Genomic DNA, 21138 nt, shown 5'->3' on the forward strand with positions numbered 1-21138 from the left:
CGGGAAAGAGCTCGTGGATCAAACACTGCAAACTCCTCCACAAGTTTCAAGCTTCAAGCAATCAGGTTTCAATCTTCAAGCAATCAAGTTCAAGCTCAAGAACGAATAACAAATCAAGTTCAAGTTCAAGCTCAGAACGAAGAACGGATCAAGGTCAAGTTCAAGCAATCAAACTAAAGCTCAAGAACAAGATCATCGTTCGTGGCGACAACTACATATTCAAGATCAAGCTCAAAGGCCCTTGAATTTATTTACTATTGAAAAGAAGAATCGGAGGATTCATAGAGATTGTAACACTCAAATATTCGAAATAAAATACTACGATTGTTGCCATATTTTTCGGTCTTGATTTTATTTTCTCGACGCAATTTATTGTCTACTATATATATNATAATTTTTATACAATATTGTTCAACTTTCATACAATATTTAAATAAAAAATATATATATAAACAACAGAATACAACTTTTTTACAATTTTACTACAATTTCATAAATATAATGTATATCATGTCTTCTTCTTCTTCGAGTTTCAATCTGAAATTCAACCAAAATCAAGTCTAATCTTCACTAAAACACCTTCAAAATTAAGATATAAACTCCAAACCATATTCCCAATTGTTTGCAACAACACCCAGTCCAAACAAATAATGATTTTTAAAAACCCAAATTCGAATTCAAAGCTTCAAAGCTTTTTAATGGTTGTCAATGGTGGAATCGATGCTCTCTTGTGCAAGATACGTGGGGGAGGGGGTGGGAAAGGGAGAGAGAAACGTGAGGGGAGTGGGATATTGAAAAAGAAACGTGGGGGAGTGGAATTTGTACTTTATAGTCATTGTAGAAATTGATTAATTATTCTCAAATCCTAAAAATGTACATAATTGGTAATTCTATATATAGGAGGGAGGCTAATATAGTTTTCTAACAATGTTTATGTATGTAAAAATCTTTTCGATCTAAGGACTAACAAATTAGTAAAAAGTTAAAGCAAACTATTATAATCTAAACTTGAACTATTTGATGAACCAGCTAACAAACCAACCAGCCTTCACTGCAATTCACCATAACATTCCCTGTATGTTCCTTTGAAATTTTTAGCTTTTCTTCTTTCTGTTTTCAAGAAAGATTTTTACTGGGATTCGGATGTCGGTTTTATCTGCCATCCCTTTAATTTTAACTCACAGGCTTAGGTTAAACTAAAAGAGTTCAATTGGGTCCGGTTGAATTCAGAGCCCATACTTGATAAGTAACACAGTCACAGTACTCCGTACAGATAGCAATTGCAGCTACGACGGGTGGTGTCCATCCTCAACTTACTACCCAGTCGACGGTTTCAGCAGAGCTATCGACGGTGGTTATGCTTCTCAGTGGCCGCCTCATGCTCAGGTCTCTATCTCTTGCTTCATTACCGGCAACTCCTTCCCTTCAGGAAATTGCCTCTAACCACCCTACAGGTTTGTACCCATTCAATACGTATCCCTACTGTAAAAAAGAGTTTACTGGAGAGAAAAATATTGTATAGGCCTTTGTTTTTATATGGCTGAAGAGCAAGGAAATGCTCCTTATACAACTGCAATTATTCTAGCAGCTAATGCTATTCTGCTGCCCCAACCAGAGGCTGATCTACATTGTAACCTATGGGAACTAGTAGCTTTTGCTCATATATGTATTAAGAAATCCACTAAAATAAATATCTATAACTATTTGATTGTGAACCCAAGAACCCATTAACTTCCTGAATCCGCCTCTGGCCCCAATCTGATTGAATTGGTTGTGCAGGTGTTGCAAAAGTAGTGCTTAAAAAGGGCAAGACACAACTATTTAAGGATGGAAGTCCAATGGTTTACAGTGGTGCTATTGATAGAGTAATTGGTAGACCACCACCCACCACTGGGGATATTGTCCTTGTTGCTGATGGCACTGAGAAACCAATTGGCTGGGGATTTTACAATTCTACTTCTATGTTCCGTGTCCGCCTCATGCAGCAAGAAGAGGAAACAACATTGTACTATCTGTCCCGTTTATTTCTTTTCTTGTCCTCTTATTTTCGTCGGATCAAATAAATATTCACCGCTGCTGATTGCTATGCTTTGTGTAAAATGATGCAGAGACCCTTCTTGTGCCCTTAATGCGGAAAAGCTACTAGAAACAAGAATTGCAGCTGCTGCGGAGTTGCGTAAGAATCTAGGGATTCCTTCTACTCGCACAAATGCATATCGTCTTGTTAATAGCGAAGGGGACAGGTATATTTCCTTAAACATTCATCCCTGTTTCTCATGTATGGAGCCTTATTGGCACTAAAGATCATTTGATCATGTCTATGGCGTTGAAGTTTTTACATAATTGCTCAAGCAACTTAAATGACATCCCCACGTGCATTACAGTTGAGTCATTCCTGATTATGGATTTTTGGTACTCAGTCTGTGCAACTATTTTATGAAAAAAGAGGGACAATTCCAAATAAAACAAAACAAAATAAGATAAAAAAAAGTTAGGGAGAAATTGGGGAACAGATGGAGGACTGCTAGCTGTCAATGCTAGATGGACAACTAGTAAATGATTGTCATAGCTGTTTCTTACAGGGAAAGAATCAGTCGGCCCTTTAAAATTAGTAAAAATTAGGTATAGGCTAGCTATAGCAGTAATTTAACTCATACTATTATGCTCTGTATCTTCTAAGATGAAAACACGTAAAGCCTTCTTTGATAGGATCCATAAGACATTTTCCTCAAATTATTTCTCCTTTTCACATCTACAAATTGCAGCTTTTGACTGATTCCCTATGGAAGGTGTTCTACTTCTCATTTCGCTAGTTAGTTACATGTACTCCATATAATATGCGTGATTGTGAATATTATGATGTTTGCATTACAGAATGAAGAAGATTTAGCAACGTGTTAAAAATAAGACCTTTTTCTTTCTATATTTCTTTTTGAGAGTGAAGTTTTCTAGAAGGCAAATCTTACAGCTGAAGACTTGAGTCGATGTACTGTCTTATTATTTTAATTTATTATGCTTATTAGTGCCTAAGTTAAGAAATGATGTCCTCTAGCAGCTCGTGCCTCAGTTCACTAAGATTTCATGTTTAGTATAGGTGATATATATTTAATTTTCGAGGTGCGTTTAGTGAATAGGGAAGTTACAGAATTCTGGTCTACAACAAGCTTTTTGTGAAGAGAAATGTAAATACAATTGCTGACTTTTTGGATTTCCCCGTATTTAAAGGAATCAGAGGTCTTATGTGTATATTAGTACCTTCTTGGTGCAAGTAATGAAATTCTACTTAAAAAAAGGGGGGGGGGGGGGGGCCAGCCCGGTGCCGAAAGTATCCCACGTTCACGTAGGGCCCGAGGAAGGGCCGCACCCCAAGGGGTGTGATGTAGACATCCTACCGCAATGCAAGCATTAGGGGCTGCATTCTACTTATAAAATAAAAAAGGACAAAGGATTCTGTCCAGTTAATCTTTGTTTGTTGCTGCTAGTTGGTTCAGCCAGTTTTTGGCATAGTGACAACTTCAAATGGTTCATATTCACTATGGAAGAAGTTCGTGCAGCTTCTAAAATTCATATGGGACATGGATGCAGTTTCACCCAACCCGGGAGTGACAGTGGTCATCCTTTTCTTTCACCTAGCAAAATTCATAGAGGCAGGAGCATGCAGATAGATGTAGGCAGTTGTTTTTAGGGCAAATGTGTAATTTATGATGTATATTAGAAATACACATGTCAAGTTTATACAGAGGCTGTTAACATCTTGCATTTTTTGCAAGGGTAATTGTAATTATTTTACATGCTCTCGAATTTGTCGTTCAATTACTTCAATTGCAAGAAATCTGATATTTACTGATTGCAAAAATTACTGCATGACAGACTATCAGGCCTTATTGTTGATATCTTTGGAGATTTAGCTGTAATAGCTTCATCAGCTGCTTGGGTGCAGATATACCAGCATCAGATAATGGATTGTTTGAGTAGATTAAATAATATCAAACAGATAAGCTGGAGGCCAACTGTTGAAATCTTGAAAGAAGAAGGCTTAGATCTTTCTGATTTGAAAAAACCAGATCTAATCATACCTCAAACTAGGGTAAAGGTGAGATCTGTATTCATATGGATCTGTTGTGCCATTCAGAATTTGTTTTGTGAGCTAAAATCAATACGAAGAGTTGTTTGCTCGCATGGAGGTAATAAGAAACTAAGCCAAGAGTGTGATCTGACATGAAATCCTGTTAACATATAAATGTTAGATGCTAGGATTTGCAAAAGTACAATGCTAAATCTGACTTTCAACTTTTAGAGGGCATCTTGTGTTGTTAAGGAGGCATCTCCTTTTCATTAAGCTATTACTGTTGGTTTCAGAAACTGAACGCAAAATCGTAGATGCCTAATCGTAAGTAATTACAATTATCTTCGTAGTGTGATATGTGGAGAGGTGCTTATGTTGCACACAATGATGCTTTAGAAGCAGTTTAGGTGCTAAATATTCAGTGAGCTTTCTGCCTGTAGATTTGAAAACAGTATGCTATACTGGCCTATCATTAGCATCAGAAAACTGATCTAGTTATTAGATAATAATATTGTGGAGTGTTGATTCTGTTATCTTGAAGTTTATATTTTGACCTAATCATGTCAAAATTCTCTGGCCGACTTTTTAATTGTTCTCTCTTTTCTCACTTTTTTTTTTTACTTTTTATCTTTGTTGTTTGAGTTGCAGAATCAGTAGCCAAACTATTGCTGAAGTTAAATTCTTCTCGAGTTTAAAAGGTTGTAATTCAAACCTAAACCATGAAATATCCTCTTGCAGAAATGCAGGGTAAGACTGCGTACAATAGACCCTTGTGGTTTGGCCCTTCTCCGGACCCCGCATATAGCGGAAGCTTAGTGCACCGAGGCTGCTTCTCGTCCCTGGCCCAGCCAATAGTTCAACTTGAGACATATTTCTGGCACATAGATGACATGCCGGAAGTAAAGTAAGGGCCAAGCATCAATCAATGACGCCTTAATCTCAAACATCAGGGGTTGGCTATGTGAATCCCCCATATCCTTCTGTATGCTCTACGAGGGTCTTTCATTTCAATATTATATAGTTTGTCTCTTAAGGCAAACTAGGAGCTCTCTAAAACTAAAGTTCTCTAAGTCTCCCGGCTGACATACAAATCTTTAACCACATCACAATGACTCATGCAAACACCGGATCTGAGAAGGGTTTAGCGACAACTTGTCATTTAGGGTAGGGTAACTTTTGGGGCCATAGGTGGTGCCGGGACAGTACTTCGAAAATTTCTTTCCCAAACATTTACATGATTTCGTGCCAAAAGGAGCTAATAGTCCAATAAGTTTGGAGGCTGTAAGATTGTCAAGTCTTCTGCGGTTACGATTTAGGAGGAATTTCCAAGATTAGGAGGTGACAGAGTTCCAAATGTAGTCAATCTGTGTCGCAAAGAAAGCACTTCACAGGGTAGCATGAGTATGGAGGTGAGAGTGGATAACAATGGAGTCTTTTCTGTTAGGTGACTCTATGAGAAGCTTTTGATTAGGGAGGTGTTGCCTTCCGATGTAGCTCGACTTTGATCCGTAAGGTTTTGAGAAAGGTGTGTTTTTTTCCACTTGGCTTGCAGCAGGAGGTGTGATCTTGACGGCCGAAAATCTGAAGTAAAGGTAGGAGGTCATGTATGTCAATTGGTGCTTTATGTCTAAGGATTCGGGTGAAAACGTCGACCATCACCTTCTACATTCTCGGGCTGCTTCAAGGATATGGTGGGAGACCTTGAACTAGTTGGAAATCTTTGGGTGATGCCATCCATTGTGAAAGAGGTAATCTTTTGCTAGAATTGTGGTAGACGTTGCTCTACTAGTACTTATATAGGTTGTTTGAAGAGAAATAAATGAGAGAGCTTTCAAAGGTTTAGGGTTGAAATTTGATACATTTGAAGAGTAGGCGAGTAGCCTCTTATTCCTTCTTTCTTGTTGGTGCACTCATGAGGTTCTTTGTTGTATAGAAGATAGTGTATCATTCTTAGAGAACCATATGTTTTTGTAAGTTTTCTACTTGTTTGCCCAAACACTAATGATATTTACTTTATTAAAAAGTGTAAGTGTAGCAATAATAACTAAACCTTAATCTAACTGATTTGTATCGCTCATACGGACAAGAAAAACTAAATCTTATTTTCAACTGACTGGTATCACGCATCTAAATCCTTTGCTTCTATTTTTTTATGTCTTTAGCTAAGCCGTGTTAATTTAGGAGCTCGTAGGTCTCTTTTTTTTCCCCCCCAAAGTTGTAATATTTTTTTTCCAGAGATTGTTGGGGTTTTAGAGCTCATATGACTTTCTCGCATCATCTCCTCTATGTGTGCAACTTGCACCCTTTTTTGAATGTGATCATTTTTGGTCTTGTTCAATATTGTATGACCCCATATCCATCTTAACATCTATATTTTTACTACACTCATCTTGTGCATATGTTGCTCCTTACCAGCAAAATATTCACTCACATTTCACATTGCTGGTTTCACAACCTTCATGTAGAACTTGTTTTTCACTTTATTAGGTATCTTTATCACATAATACTGCCACGACTCTCCTCCATCTAAGGCCCGACAGTCGCTCACATATAATATTGCTGGTTCCAAAACGGTTCTATATAACTTGCTCTTTTTATGTTAGGTATCTTCCTATCACATTGTACCTTCATAGCACTATTTCATTTCAGTCATCCTATTTTAACCCCCCGTGTTTATTTCATTTATCATGTCATTCTCTTGAAAGAATGAGTCTAGATTTCTGATATATTGTCTGCATTTAGACACCACAATTCCGTCTAATCTTATTTCACCTCTATTCTCTTGTGGGAGATAAACTTGGAATGCATTTTTTTTGGGTCTTGGTTTTACTTATCCCTAAACCTTTGATCTATAGAGTGCTCTCCATTATTCCAAGGCTTGGTTGACTCTCTCATTTGTTTTGTCATCTACCCCTTCTTTTTGCTAATGGTATCAAATCTTTTATTCAACGTTCAGTCTGGGTACTGACAAAGATACCAAAGTTTGGACTTGTATAGATTACTTTCGGTCAAGTACCCTTTTCCAGGTTCATTTCGCACCTCTTTCTCTGAAGTTGGGATAGAGAGAATATCTTCTCTTAAGATAGAGGCTCTAACACAAGTTGTGCAGCGGGAAAGGAAAAGGAGGAGAGGAGCAAAGGCAAGATGGGAGGATTTTACTTCCTTTTTTCTATTTTGTATCAAAGTTTAATATCTTATATTTGCTTTCCCAGATCTCACCCTTTTAAAATGCAATATACCTATCCGAATGTTTCCAGAAATTAGATTCAATTGCATTGGCAGCTGGGTCAGAGTGCATTTTGAAGCAAATATATACGAGCTAGTGTTTACACGCATTATTAGAACTGACCGAATCACAACTTCTGCAATAGTTTGGCAACTACTCTATGATTTTTTCTATATCTGCATTTAACATCTGATCTATAATTGCATTGGAAAGAAGATGACTGGAAAAAAAGAACACTGTATGCTAAAGGTTTAAGCCATGGTGTGCGATGTGGATATACTTTTTGAGCTGTCGTATGAACTTTCCTGTTAAGTATTAATCTACGCTGCTGAAAGCCTGAAAGATTTGTTAACATGGTTTAATCTTTTTTCTGGTTGAGGTTATGGAGAATGGAATTTCATATTGGATATCCTTGGATGGCCAAAAGACAGGGTTTTATGCAGATCAACGTGAAAACCGTTGCTTCTTATCTACCATTTCAGAGGGTCGTAGAGTTCTTGACATATGTTGCTACACTGGAGGTTTTGCTCTGAATGCAGCATCTGGTGGTGCTTTGGATGTTATCGGTATTAATTACTTTCATTGTCTTGTCAATTCTTATCTGCAAATGTAAGTTACTATTTTGCATGTGTAACTCATGCAGTTAGATGACAGCAACAACATCAACAACTACTACACCTCAATTCCAAGCAAGTTGGAGTAAAAAAGATACAAGATTATAGTGTTTAATGAAAATAAAAATGTGAGATTACAATAATGTACAACCGATATATGTTCTTCGGACTAACATATCAATAGCTTCTTTCTCTTTTTCTTTCTTGTTCATTGCTCGCAGTTCATGCTTTAACATAGAAAATTAAAAAATTGTAATACCTGATCTTTTCCTAGATAACTAAGTAAAATGATAATGACATATTACTATGATAATTATTAGGAGTAATCATAGATAAAACTTGAAATGCCAAAAAGGCTATGAGTTACTATGTTTTGTGATTTTGATGTAGAGTTCTTTTATTAGGTTGTCTTCAGTATATGCTTTTTAAGCCATTTTCCTGTTTCTAGGCAAATGCTTCAGAGCTCAATCCCATGCCTTACAAAGTTAGAACATATTTGTTGATCAATGTCCTACCACCAATCCCATAGGGAGGTAACCTCCTTCCTCATAATTTAGTGTTAGGTTCAAACAAATTGGAAGGTTTTGCACTCATTGTTTGTCCTCTTCACCCCCTTGGTTCTTTGCCTTCTCTTCGATTTTGAATTCTCTCTTATTCCACTCTCGATCTCTTCAAACTATTCACCTCCATATTGCCCCAACTGAAACATCAGGCGGTGGTTCATTCTCTCTTTCTTCAAGGATTCCAGCTATCCTTCTATTTCTGAATCCATGGGGTCTTTAGTACTATAAAGCATTCCAAATCCCAATAATCCTTGATATAAGTATATAACCTAATCACTTTGATGATGCTGGAGCCCATGCCATTCCTTCTCCTTCTGTGAAGCTGCAAGCGAGAGGTAATTGGTCCTTAAATATTTATGAAAGCTTAAGAAGGATAGTGGGGAATTGAAGAAATTGTGCTTATGATATCGACTTGCTCTTTTAAACAAACATACTTAATCAAAAAAGAGAACCCAAACAGATAGGTGGAGAAGCCTCTATCATTTTCCTTGTTAGCAGACAGCAAAGTCAATCGCAGCATCTTATTGTAATTTCTTTCTTGATAAAACATCTTATTGTAATGTCTAGAAGCCATGTCCATGTCAGCAAGTCATTTTCCAGCAACTGATTTTAATAGTCACCTTTCAATATCAATCAAAAAGAAAGATGAAGTATGGATGTACTGTTTTGTAACAATCCTTACCTCAAGGATCATTACATAAGCGAAAGAGTATTCTGTTGATTTCAACTCAAAGTAGAATATTAGTAGTTCTCAACAAAATGAAGTGCGAAGTTACAAGATATTGGATGTAATATGCTAATCAAACCAACAAACTAAGTCAGGGCTGTAACCTCAACAACGATGATCTTTGGCAGTGATTTAACAGACTTTAGAAGGAGAAGAGTAAGGAAGAATGATAGAGATAAGAGATAGAGAGGTAGGGGAGAAGCAGAAAGGAGGGTTCAGAAGAGAACAACAGATAGAGAGAAGGGGATTTCTGTGTCGATTCTTCACTACCTTCATTCGCATTTCCCCTTTGTTTATACTGACAACAGAGAGATGATGTGCCAAGCTGTTGCCCATGTGACATTCAACCAGTTCATGTGCCCCTAACAAATTGAGGTCATTGCATTCCCTTCCCTTTGAATTTAACCTTGTCCTCAAGGTTGCTAGAAAATGAGTCAGACCATATCCTTGAGTTCAAAATGGATTTTTCTGTATGATGCTCTGACCGGCCGAACCAGCTTAACATTATTGTAAATAAATCATACCCGGCATCATTTTTGGAAGGTTTCTCCAACTTCCTGTTGTCACAGGCAAATATTTCATCCCACAATATCAATAGGTCTTCAAGTTGAATTGCATACCAACTAGTTTCTGGCTTGTAATGTTGTTGTTTAGCTTCTCTAATATTTCTTACAATTTCAAGTATATCTCCTGCTTAGTTGTATGAGCATTATCACCAGCAAGTTATGAATGTAGTAAACCATCCACCTCCATTGAACTCCATTGCCTTTTCAACATTTTTGTTCTTCGTTGAACTTCTAACTCTTTCTACATCATCCCACCTCTCTGCTCTTGCATAAGCATTAGACATAATGACATAGCCTCTAGCATGCTGTAATTCAAGCTGCAGGAGCTTCTCTGATGCAACTTTTGCTATTTCAAGGTTCTTGTGAGCTCTGCAAGTAGAGAATACTGCATCCCAGATCACAATCTGACTCCAAGGGCATGCTTTCAATAAATTTAAAAGCCTCGTCCAATCGACAACAGCATAATGTTTCATAGTGGGCTCAATCGAATACTTGCGCTTCATGCTATCAAATATCTGAAGACCCTGATCCACCTGTCCGGCATGAGAGCTTTCAGTTAAAACAACAAGGAAGAAACTCCATCGGGTTTGGTTCCAGCCAGTTACATATCTGTAAAACACTTTCGAGCTTTAATCTTTATCACCATGTCCACACTTTAGAGCTTTAATATTTATCACCATGTCCATGAGTTGCCCGACCCCGAATAATAGGATTTTGAACGACTCAGTTAATTTCATTGGAAGAGAGCAAAATCCCAAATCAATAGACTGGACATCTCTCAGACCTCTCATAAGTACAGAATCTCCCTGACAACTCCAACAACGCTAGCTCAATTGAAACTGGTGCCATTTCATACCATTTGACTGCATATTCTAGTTAACCAAATATATCACATCCAAAGAGAAGAGGTTTTAGTGAGGAACCCGATCAAACACTTGATTAGAGTTAGGCTCCTTCGTGTTGCCTCACCCTCTACCTTCTTCACCTTAGAATCAATAATCATAAGCACAGGGGTGCCCCTTTCTCAAGCTTTTCTATAATATAAGGTAATCTTTTTGGAACCCTCGTAAATTATAGCAACCTCTTCATCTGGTTTTCCTAGGTCCTAAATCCTTGGCATTGCATATTCATTCATTGTAGCCCATGCTCGTTTATCACTCCTTGTGCTGCCTGATTTGATGTCAATTTCTTCATCAAGTCCAGAACTTTCACTCTGATGTAGGTGCTAAATTGAGCTTTTTTTTTTGAGAAGGTAACATATTTGTGTATTAATATAAAGACTTCACTAAAATTGTGACGTCACCCATAATTACAAAGGGAGTGAACAGACAAAAGTACAAACAACTTCTAATCCCTGGTCTTCTCACAAGGATTCTAAAACATCTAAAATGGATTCATGATCCTCCAAAAGCTTTCCTTTACACCAAAAATAAAAAAGAGCTAAGCATTTCATCTTTATCTTCTGGATGTTACTAGACTTGTCTTCAAAATATCTTTTCCTTTCTTCCCAAATTGTCCACCATATGCGGGCTGGGACAATTCTCCATCTTTTTTTATCTCTAGAAAGTGAACCCTCTTTACTCCAGCATGCTAGAATATCAAGGATTCTTCCCGGCATTGTCCATGAAATTCCCCTTAAGCTGATGAAGATTCTCCATATCTGTAAAGTGAATTTGCAATGCAAAAAAAGATGGCTAATTGTCTCTGCCTTCTCTCCACATAAATAACATTTAGAGCACAATTGAAATCCTCTTTTGGTTAGGTTATCTTGTGTTAATGCGAAATTGAGCTTCAACTCCATATTTTTCCGCCATGGTCGTTAATCAGAGCTGTGCCATGAAAAAGGCTCTGGTACTATTTTGTAACAGTCTAACCTCAAGGATCATTACATAAGCAAAAGGGTTTTCCATTGATTTCAACTCAAAGTAGAACTACAGTAGTTCTCAACGAAATGAAGTGCGAATTACAAGAAAGTGGATCTTATTAAGTATGTGACCATCTCATCTAAAAGTTTAAGCTATTAGAGAGAACATTTGATTTACTTAATTATATTCTAAACACGCCCCTTCACGTGCAGGCTTGATTCTTTTTCATGGGCCAAGCACTTGGAAATCTTCTTTTTGATAATGGGTAGCGGTGAGACTCGAGCTTAAGATGTTTGCCAGCCTAAGTACCATATTGAAGGTCTGGCCATCTCATCTAAAATCTGGACACACTTTTATTTAGTTAATTATATTCTCAACAGGTCTAAAATGCTAATCTGAAAGCACCCAAGGGTGTGGCCTAGTGGTCAATGAAGTGGGTGAGAACCATGAGGTCTCAGGTTCAAATCCCATAGGTAATTTCTTACCATCTATCCAAGCCTTGGTGGATAGAGTTACTTGGTACTTGTTGCTGGTGGGAGGTGGCAGGTATCCCGTGGAATTAGTCGAGGTACGCGCAAGCTGGCCCGGACACCATGGTTATCAAAAAAAAAGAAAAAAGAAAAAAAAATGCTAATCTGAACCAACAAACTAAGTCAAGGCTGAAACCTCAATAATGATGAACTTTCGTATGATTTAACAGTCTTTGGAAGAAGAATAGGGAAGAGAGAGAAAGAGCTATAGTATTAAGAGATGGAGAGAGAAATAGACAGATAGTGAAGGAGCAGAAAGGAAAGTTGAGAAGAAGAACAGAGTAGATTGAGAGAATGATATTTCTGTAATGATTCTTCACTGCCTTCATTCACATTTCCTCTCTTGTTTATATTGATAACAGAGAGATGATGTGCCAAGCGTTGCCCATGTGACATTCAACCAGCTCACGTGCCTCTAGCAAATTGACATCATTACATGTTGATAAATGGTGCAGAGAAGAACACTGCAGAAGACACAATTGGAGCATATCTGTAGTTACAGGTGGTGAGAGAAAGGTACATAACTAGAGTGCAATAAAGAGGCAGAGAAAGACATCGGCTTGTTCCATTTGCTATTTTCTCTGTTTTCTTTTTTCTCTGATATTGGTTTAGTCACATGCAGGAGGATAATACACCCAATAATAACTAACACTTAGATAATAGAATTGAAAGAAACACTTGCTTCTCGCTTCCCCACCGCCTCGCTCTTATGCGTGCCATGCACTTGCTTCATACTTTGCACTTCACATTAAGCAAATATCATTCTTCGCATTCTCATCGTCATTGAAAGTAAGAACGATAGATTCTCACAGTTGTAGTTCAAGTCGGTAAGTTTGTGGAGTCATTCAAGAATGCGAGCAATATTTATCTTATTCCTCGGGGTGTATCAGAACACTTTCGTAGTTAATCCGACGTGCAATTTTTTTATATCTTGGTACTACTTTTTAAGTTTGCTTCTGGTTTTCTAGTGTAGTAAATACTCAGTGTTTTGAAGGTGTTGATTCATCTTCACCTGCATTGGAACTTGCCAAAGAAAATGTTGCATTAAATGGCCTGGATTCCCAAAGGATATCTTTTCTGCGAGAAGACGCAACTGAGTTCATGAAGGCTGCTGTTTCTAGAAACGAATCGTGGGATATAGTTATATTGGATCCTCCTAAATTGGCGCCTCGGAAAAAGGTAATTGAAATGTTTTGTATGTGGACTTCAGTGTTGATGTATTGGTGATAAATTTTACTTTGTTCTGAATCTAAAAAGATTTGCATTTGCTGTGTGGAGTGTAGGCATTGCTCGATTTCTGAGTTCTGGTAAATGAATTATTATGTGACGCGTTTGGTGGAAAGTGATTTACTGATGTGGTATCTCAAGTATTGGTTGTTGAATCACATGGCTAGTGGATTTGAAGAATGTTGCTTCTAGAATATTTCTGATAGAAAATGGTGATCAACTTATATATCCAGGACCAGTGCATGCAATACATTAACCATTTTAAGTAACTTCTCATGAAATTACAGATGACATGAAAGTCACTTCCCAAGAAACTATGTGGAAAAATTCCCAATGAGATGGTGAGCGTAGGATGATGCCATAGAACATCTGTTTTATCCAATGGGATGGTGAGAGGAGGAGGATGCCATAGAGCATCTGTTCTTTTTGAATATGCTTGGACTAGCATTCCTGGTTACTAACTTCCTCATTTGTGAGGATAAGTCATATTTGCCCTCTGTCGTCTTTGTTTCATCACTTCTATTCCATCTTAGTCATTTCAACTAATTGGCAGGAAAAAGCTTTTCTATGACATCGTGTTATTTGTTTAAGAGCTCTTTCATTTGTCGTCATTTTTCACTTGTTCGTTACTTAATACAGGTCTTAAAGAGTGCGTCTGGCATGTATAGGAATTTGAACTATTTGGCCATGCAGTTGACAAAAAGAGGTGGTCTCCTAATGACCTGCTCATGTTCTGGAGCTATGACCCAAAGTGGACTGTTCTTGCGCATTCTTCAGGCAAGTTAGATTATTTTGTTCAAGGACTAGTAAAAAGATATATCAAACACTGTTGGAATTTTTTCCGATATTATGAAAAAGTTTTTTGTAAAAAGAATTTTGTGTTTAACTTGTTCCGAAAAAAAAGTTTTGGAAATTGTTCTTCCCTAATATTGCAATTTTTTTATTTGCGGAAGAATGACTATGGTTCTTTTCAGGGGCAGATTCCGTACTTTACTACTGGGCCCTTTCGGACCTAGTATTTTGATGCGGAGTACATATTTATATGTGAATATCCACTAAAATTTTAACAAATGTTAGATATGAACCCAGAATTTTAGAAATACAATGAGTTCACTGTTAAGAGGAGAGAAGAACACTTAGTAACCTTTAAGAGTGCGGTGGCCAAGACACAGATTGATTACTTACTCTTTAGGAAGTGTGATAGAAGTCTTTGCTTGGATTGCAAGATTTTCTGAGTGAGAATCTCTCAACCCAACATAGGCGCTTGGTGATGGACTTGGAGATTTATGAGGAACAGGAAGAAGAGGGTTGTGTATGGTCAACCTAAGATCAAGTGGAGAGCCATGACTTAGGACAAAGCTCGGGAGTTAGGGGAGAAGTTGGTGGCTATGGGGGCCTGGAGGAATAGAGGGGACGCGAGTAGTATGTGGACCTCGACTGGGAATTGCATCAGGGAAGCGGCTAGAGAGGTGCTAGGAATCTCGAAGGGCTACTCGGGTGGGCACGAGGGACTGGTGGTGGGAAGAGAGGTCCAAAAAAGAGTAGAAGCCAAGAAAACCGCATATCTGTGGTAGAGAGCAAGGACGAGGAGGAGAAGAGGACGAACAGGGAGTGGTACAAGAAGACCAAGAAGGAGGCAAAGCTAGGGGTTACGGCGGCTAAGACTGCAATGTTTGGATGTTTGTATGAGGAACTTAGGGACAGAGGCGGGGACAAGAAGCTGTACAAGCTAGCCAAGATGAGAGAAAAAAAGGCTCGTGACCTGGACCAAGTGAAGTGAATTAAAGACGTGGTATGGCAGAGTATTGATGAAAGAGGCACATATCAGGCGTAGGTGGCAAACTTACTTCCATAAGCTCCTAAATGAAAAGGGAGACAGAGACATCGTGTTGGGTGGTATGGAGCACTCCGAGAGCCGTTGAGATTTTGGTTATTGTAGGCATATAAAATTGAGGAGGTCGATGGGGCTATGCATAAGATGAGCAAGGGGAGAGCGACCGGGGCAGACGAAATTCCAGTGGATTTTTGGAAGAGCGTGAGCAGAGCAGGCTTGGAATGACTCATCGGTTTCTTAACATCATTTTTAGGACGACAGAGATGCCCGAAGGATGGAGGTGGAACACGATGATTCTATTATATTAGAATAAGGGTGATATCCAAAATTGCAACAACTATAGGGTATCAAGCTGTTGAGCCACACTATGAAAGTTTGGAAGAGGGTGGCGGAAGCAAGGGTGAGGAAGAGTGTTTATTTTCAAAAATCAGTTCGGATTCATGTCAGGTTGTTCGACTACGGAAGCCATTCATCTTGTAAGGCGGTTAGTGGATCAGTATAGGGAGAGGAAGAGGGACTTGCACATGTTGTTCATTGATCTAGAGAAAGCATACGACAAAGTCCCAAGGGAGGTTCTATGGAGATGTTTGGAGGCTAGAGGTGTTCATGTAGCGTATACTAGGGTGATTAAGAACATGTATGAAGGAGCTAAAACTTGGGTGAGGACAGTGGGAGGGAACTCGGAACAGTTGACAGTGATGGGGTTGCATCAGGGGTCATCTCTTAGCCCTTTTTTATTTGCTTTGGCGTTGGGTACAGTGATGTGTCACATTCAAGGGGAGGTGCCCTGATGTATGTTATTTGCAGATGATATTGTACTAATTGACGAGACCCGAAGTGGTGTTAACGTGATATTTGGCTGTATGGAGACAAACATTAGAGTCCAAAGGTTTCAAGTTGAGTAGGACCAAGACAGAATACTTGAAGTGTAAGTGCAGTGACGGGACCAGTGAAGTGGACGGAGTTTGATACTTGATACACAACTCATCCCTTAGAAAGATAGTTTCAAGTATCTGGGGTCTATAATCCAAGGTAAAGGAGAGATTGATGAGGATGTTACACATCGTATTGGTGCGGGTGGGTGAAATGGAGGCTCGCATCCGGTGTCTTATGTGACAAGAATGTGTCTCCTAAACTTAGAAGGTAAGTTATACAGAGTGGTAGTTAGACCGACTATGTTGTACGTGGCTGAGTGTTGGCCAGTCAAGAATTCTCATGTCCGAAAAATGGAAGTAGCAGAAATAAGGATGTTGAAATGGATGTGCGGGCATACTAGGATTGATAAGATTAAGAATGAGGATATTCGGGCCAGAGTAGGAGCGGCCCCCATGGAAGACAAAATGCGGGAAGCGAGACTTAGATCGTTTGGGCATTTGAAGAGAAAAAGTACAGATGCCCCGATAAGGATGTGTGAGAGGTTGTCCTTGGTGGGTCTTAAAAGAGGTAGAGGTATGCCAAAAAAGTAATGGGGGGAGGTGATTAGGCAAGATATGGCTTTACTTCAGCTAACCGAGGGCATGACCTTAATAGGAAGGTGTGGAGGTCAAAGATTAATGTTGTAAGTTAGTAGGTAGTTGTGTTTTTTTCCGTACATTTCCATGTTATTAGTGGTAGGCTTGTATTCTAATATTGTAGATTTCTATCACTACATGTTCCTTTCACCTTGTTTCCTTTATCTTGTTCTCGTTATTGTTTGTTGCTACTAGTCTTTTCTCATTTTCTGCGTGCGGAGGATCTACTGGAAACAACCTCTCTACATTCACTGCAGGGGTAAGGTCAGTGGCAGACCCAGGATTTTCTACAAGCGGTTTTAATCGGAGAAATCCATAACTAACATAAGCGGTATAAGGCACGAGAAGCAAGTTTTTTTTGTCTTTATTGCTCACAACGTGATCTCGTAATAAAGTCCTCTTAAAGTCGGTGCTCTATATTTTAAACAAAATTTTGCTTATTCTAATTTAAAAATCTAATTCTATTTTAGCTAATTTATTAAACTTTAATAAAATATTTTTTTACCAATTTTAGAATTTATTAACTCTAAGAAATCTGATCGATTATAAAATCTTTTTAGCATTTATAAGTAACAAGTTACTATTTGCAAAAGAAGATAATAAGAAAAGAGTTACAAACTAAACTAAATTAACAACAATAATCAAAGAAAGAGAGTTTATACACTAAAAAAATTAAATATAAAAAAATGAAAAGAATTCCAACATATACTAAATTAAATTAAACTAACAAATGACAAATAATTTCAACAAATATATTTGCAAGTCTTGGCAAATTTTATGAAAGGGAGAACTAAATTACTTTCTGCGGTAAAATAAACTTCAATATAATTTCTATTGAATTTATGTAAAGAAAATAAACTATAAAATAAAATAAAGAAAACGATAAAAGATATACTACAAGGAAAATAATTTGATTTGATTGCAAAGACAGTTATATTAGACTATGCTGCTATCTTTATGGGTTTGTTTCCTTTTCTAATTCTTGTTGCAATTTATACAAACAAAAAATAAAGCAGGCACAAAACATGAAAGGGGTTTGAACACACAACCTCACCAATACTTTGAACCCGCTTGACCACTTTTGCAAGAGCAAAGCTTCTGTCAAGTGGGTTCAAAAATAATTTCTATACAAAACTTACCTTGCTTTAGCCGTAATTTATACATATATACAATATTATTTTTTGACGAAGCGGGTTCAGTTGAACCCACTTCTCACCACGTGGGTCCACCCTTGGGTAAGGTCTGCTTACTATCTACCTTCCTCAAACCCCACTTGTGGGACTATATTGGGTTTTTCGTTGTTATTTACACCAAAAATGAAATAAAAGTAAACAGTTCATCTTCAAAGGGGATCTAGAAGTTGAAGTTCCTGAATTACTATAGCAACTTCAAGTCAATGTTACAATAATAACTACGAATCACAGTCAAATACTTATATATAATTAGTGGATTAATATATATACATGGTCTGGGCAAAAGTTATTGGGTTCATGTGAACCCATAACCAACATTCTAGATCCGCTCTTGGTCAACTTGATCTTCTGAAAAGAGTTTCCTTTATCTTCAAATAACCTAGTGTTTCGCTCCCTCCAAACTGTCCACCATATGCAAGCGGGAACGGTTTGCCAGCATTTCCTTTGATTGGAATTCTTGCCTCTGATGCTTCAATATTTCAGTAGCTCACGAGTACACTCTCGGATGCTCCATTTTAGTCCCATGTTCAGAAAGAGTTGCCATAGCTGGTCCATAAGATGATAGTGCAAAATAAATGTTTGATACTCTCAACCTTGTCTCCACATAGATAACATCTGGAGCAGAACAGAAATCCTCCTTTTTAGAGATTTTCCTGTGTTAAACAAGCTTCTCGGGCTACCAAGTGAAAGAAGCCACTTTGTGAGTTGCATTTGTTTTCCACATACTGCATGGTTTTAGGACCCAAAATCCATTTGATGCCCTGAAACTTGATGTTTGATTAACAGGTTTGTTAAAAGACAATGTTATCTAATGGAACACCATGATATAATGTATAAAGTAGGCTTTAGTTTTTTTTTCTTTTTTTCTTTTGTAAGGTAGGCTTTAGTTAGTCCATTTTAACTTTGTCAATTCTTGCTCTGCTCCTATGTGGTTTTACAACGTCTATGGACAAGGACAATTGATAACTCGATGCTCTTTATATAGCCATGTGGATAGACAGAAGCTTGTTTCTCCTCCTCTGTTTTCTTTGATGGCGACCATTACAATACTGATTACCATGTCACTGAATGAAGCATCCTCACTTATTGTGCATGTTGGGACTGCATGAGCACATTTCAGGCAAAATAGCAGTACTACATAGACACACGTACATATAGTTAAAGACATTAGTCCACTAAGTGAAACGTTTATTCAGCAATAGGATCTATTCTTTGTGGTATTTAATGCAGCCGAGAACTTGTCAATTTTAATTTATGTCCTATTCCGAGCTTTAATATCTTGATCCGGTCCTTGAAGAAACATAGTTTGATTGATGTGCTTTCTGATTTGCTTACACTTAGGGTGCTGCATCAATGGCTGGGAGGAAAATCACTGTTGTACGTCAGGCAGGAGCAGCATGTGATCATCCAATTGATCCTGCCTATCCAGAGGGAGCATACCTCACGAATATCTTGCTTAGAGTGTTGTAGATCTTTTTGCATATCGAATGAACCCCTTGTTTACTAATGGAATCCTTTCAGGAATAGAGCAAGTTCAAGGTGTAAGGTGCCAAAGAAATTAAAATGCCATTTTTTTTTTTTTTCCCTCTTTCGGATAAGTACTATTAGTCCTGTATTACCTGTTGACGGTCGAAGTTGGTTTGTGCCGCTACTCCTGACGCAATTTCCCTAGTTGACTTTGTTGTTGAGCGAGTTGAGCAAGAGACAAGATCTCTAGAGGTGAAATGGGGGTGATCAAACTGACTTTCCAGTCGGTAACATTCTAAATTTCTAATTATAAGACATTACAACCAAGGGAATGAAAATGTAAATAGAAAATTTTATTAAACATAGTCGAGAGGAGTATATGTGTAGCTTGTTTGAATTGCCTCTTTTTTAGCACGTTTTGTTTTTCATAACTAAGAAATAAGAGCTTGACTGGAAAGAAAAGCACTTCTTTAGCACTTCATTCTCACCATTATCATTACTATGTTTCCTTTTTTGAAAGATTTACAAGAAAATACATTTGGCATCACACCGTAACAAAAAATGGTCCATGTTTTTAAGTTTTACTCGACCTAGCCCATATTGTACATATTTTGAAAGTACTAGCAAATTCAAAATTTATGGACTTAAATTTGTGTTTGCACAATCATTGCATTCACTCTCTTTTCTTATCACATCTTCTACATATGCTTCAAGGGGTTATCCGCCATTACTACATTTCCCCCTGTGTCACCTGATTGCAATGTAAGAAAATTGAAGAGTAGAAGTTCACCATTGAAGGCTATTCAAAGCTTTGTTTTCGAAAATAGAATTTTTTGAGTTTGTTAGTTGGGATTGTTCCAATTAATTGAAAATACCAAAAGGAGTTCTAAATTTCAATTTGAAGTGATTTTGAGTAGATTTGAACAAGATTTGAGTTAAATTTCAGAAAAGACGCAAGGGAAAAGATGCAGTTAGTTTTTTGTATAATTATGTATAATCTTGTATAATAGTGTATATGAAAGTATAAACGCATCTTATACACCTTTATACAAGCGTCTGTAGACGAACTTCTTCCGCGATTTTCAGTTGCAATTCTGGTTCAAATTCAGTCCAAATCTCCATTAAATGACTTCAAATTTTATATACAACCTCCTTATACTATTTTTAACAATTCTGAATAACACCCACTCCAAATTTCTCACAAAACCAAATTCGGAATCTAAACCCACATATTTAAACTTGTTAAAAATCTAATTTTCACCATTCAAACGGATTTGGTTTGTTGAACTAATATTTGAGTTATAGTTGCTGATTCGAAAATTAACTTAAAAGCTTGAACAATCTTTTTTAAAAATTAAATAGTAATTTCGAGAATTTATTGGAGTTGATGTTGAATCTTAACCTATTATTTTTGGGTTATTAGTCGTAAATTGAAATATATGCTATAAAATTGAAAAGTAAGGATCTCGGTTGTACCTATGTGAAATTTTCCCTTTCTTTTTTGCTTGAATGTGCTTCTCCTTCCCTACTTCGCCCTAAATAATCCATATAGCCTTCCCTTAACGGTAACATGGCTGTCATATGGAGTCCAACTGCGGTATTTCACGATAAAGTTGGACCCAAAATTTTTTTATAGAAATTTTGAGAAGTCAAAAAGCCAATTTACCTTGTCAATTTGGGACCAAAAGAAAAAGGGATTTTTTTCCTTCCTGTACCATATATGAAAGTTTATTACCAAAAATGTGCATA

The 21138-nt window shown here is 37.5% G+C and overlaps 1 protein-coding gene across 2 annotated transcripts; it reads left to right on the forward strand.

The window, feature by feature from the left end:
* Positions 1000–19791, forward strand: LOC109234176 (ribosomal RNA large subunit methyltransferase I). 2 transcript variants are annotated; one of them, XM_019400056.1, is made up of 8 exons: positions 1006–1454; positions 1780–2005; positions 2109–2243; positions 3871–4093; positions 7672–7858; positions 13152–13336; positions 14024–14161; positions 19264–19791. In XM_019400056.1, exons 1-8 carry the CDS (start codon positions 1358–1360, stop codon positions 19390–19392), a joined length of 1320 nt encoding a protein of 439 aa, XP_019255601.1. In that variant the 5' UTR covers positions 1006–1357; the 3' UTR covers positions 19393–19791. The 2 variants fall into 2 exon arrangements, with proteins under 2 accessions (XP_019255602.1, XP_019255601.1); XM_019400057.1 differs by lacking the exons at positions 14024–14161; positions 19264–19791 and adding an exon at positions 13441–14017 and having other exon boundaries at positions 1000–1454.

Source organism: Nicotiana attenuata, chromosome 11 (assembly GCF_001879085.1).
Source record: "Nicotiana attenuata strain UT chromosome 11, NIATTr2, whole genome shotgun sequence".
NCBI classification, from domain to species: Eukaryota; Viridiplantae; Streptophyta; class Magnoliopsida; order Solanales; family Solanaceae; genus Nicotiana; species Nicotiana attenuata.

Coding starts and splice junctions, on each gene's coding strand:
- LOC109234176 (XM_019400056.1), top strand. CDS start 1,358: ATGCTTCTCAGTGGCCGCCTCATGCTCAGGTCTCTATCTCTTGCTTCA. Junction 1,455..1,779: donor TGCCTCTAACCACCCTACAG/GTTTGTACCCAT, acceptor TTGGTTGTGCAG/GTGTTGCAAAAGTAGTGCTT. Junction 2,244..3,870: donor GTTAATAGCGAAGGGGACAG/GTATATTTCCTT, acceptor ACTGCATGACAG/ACTATCAGGCCTTATTGTTG.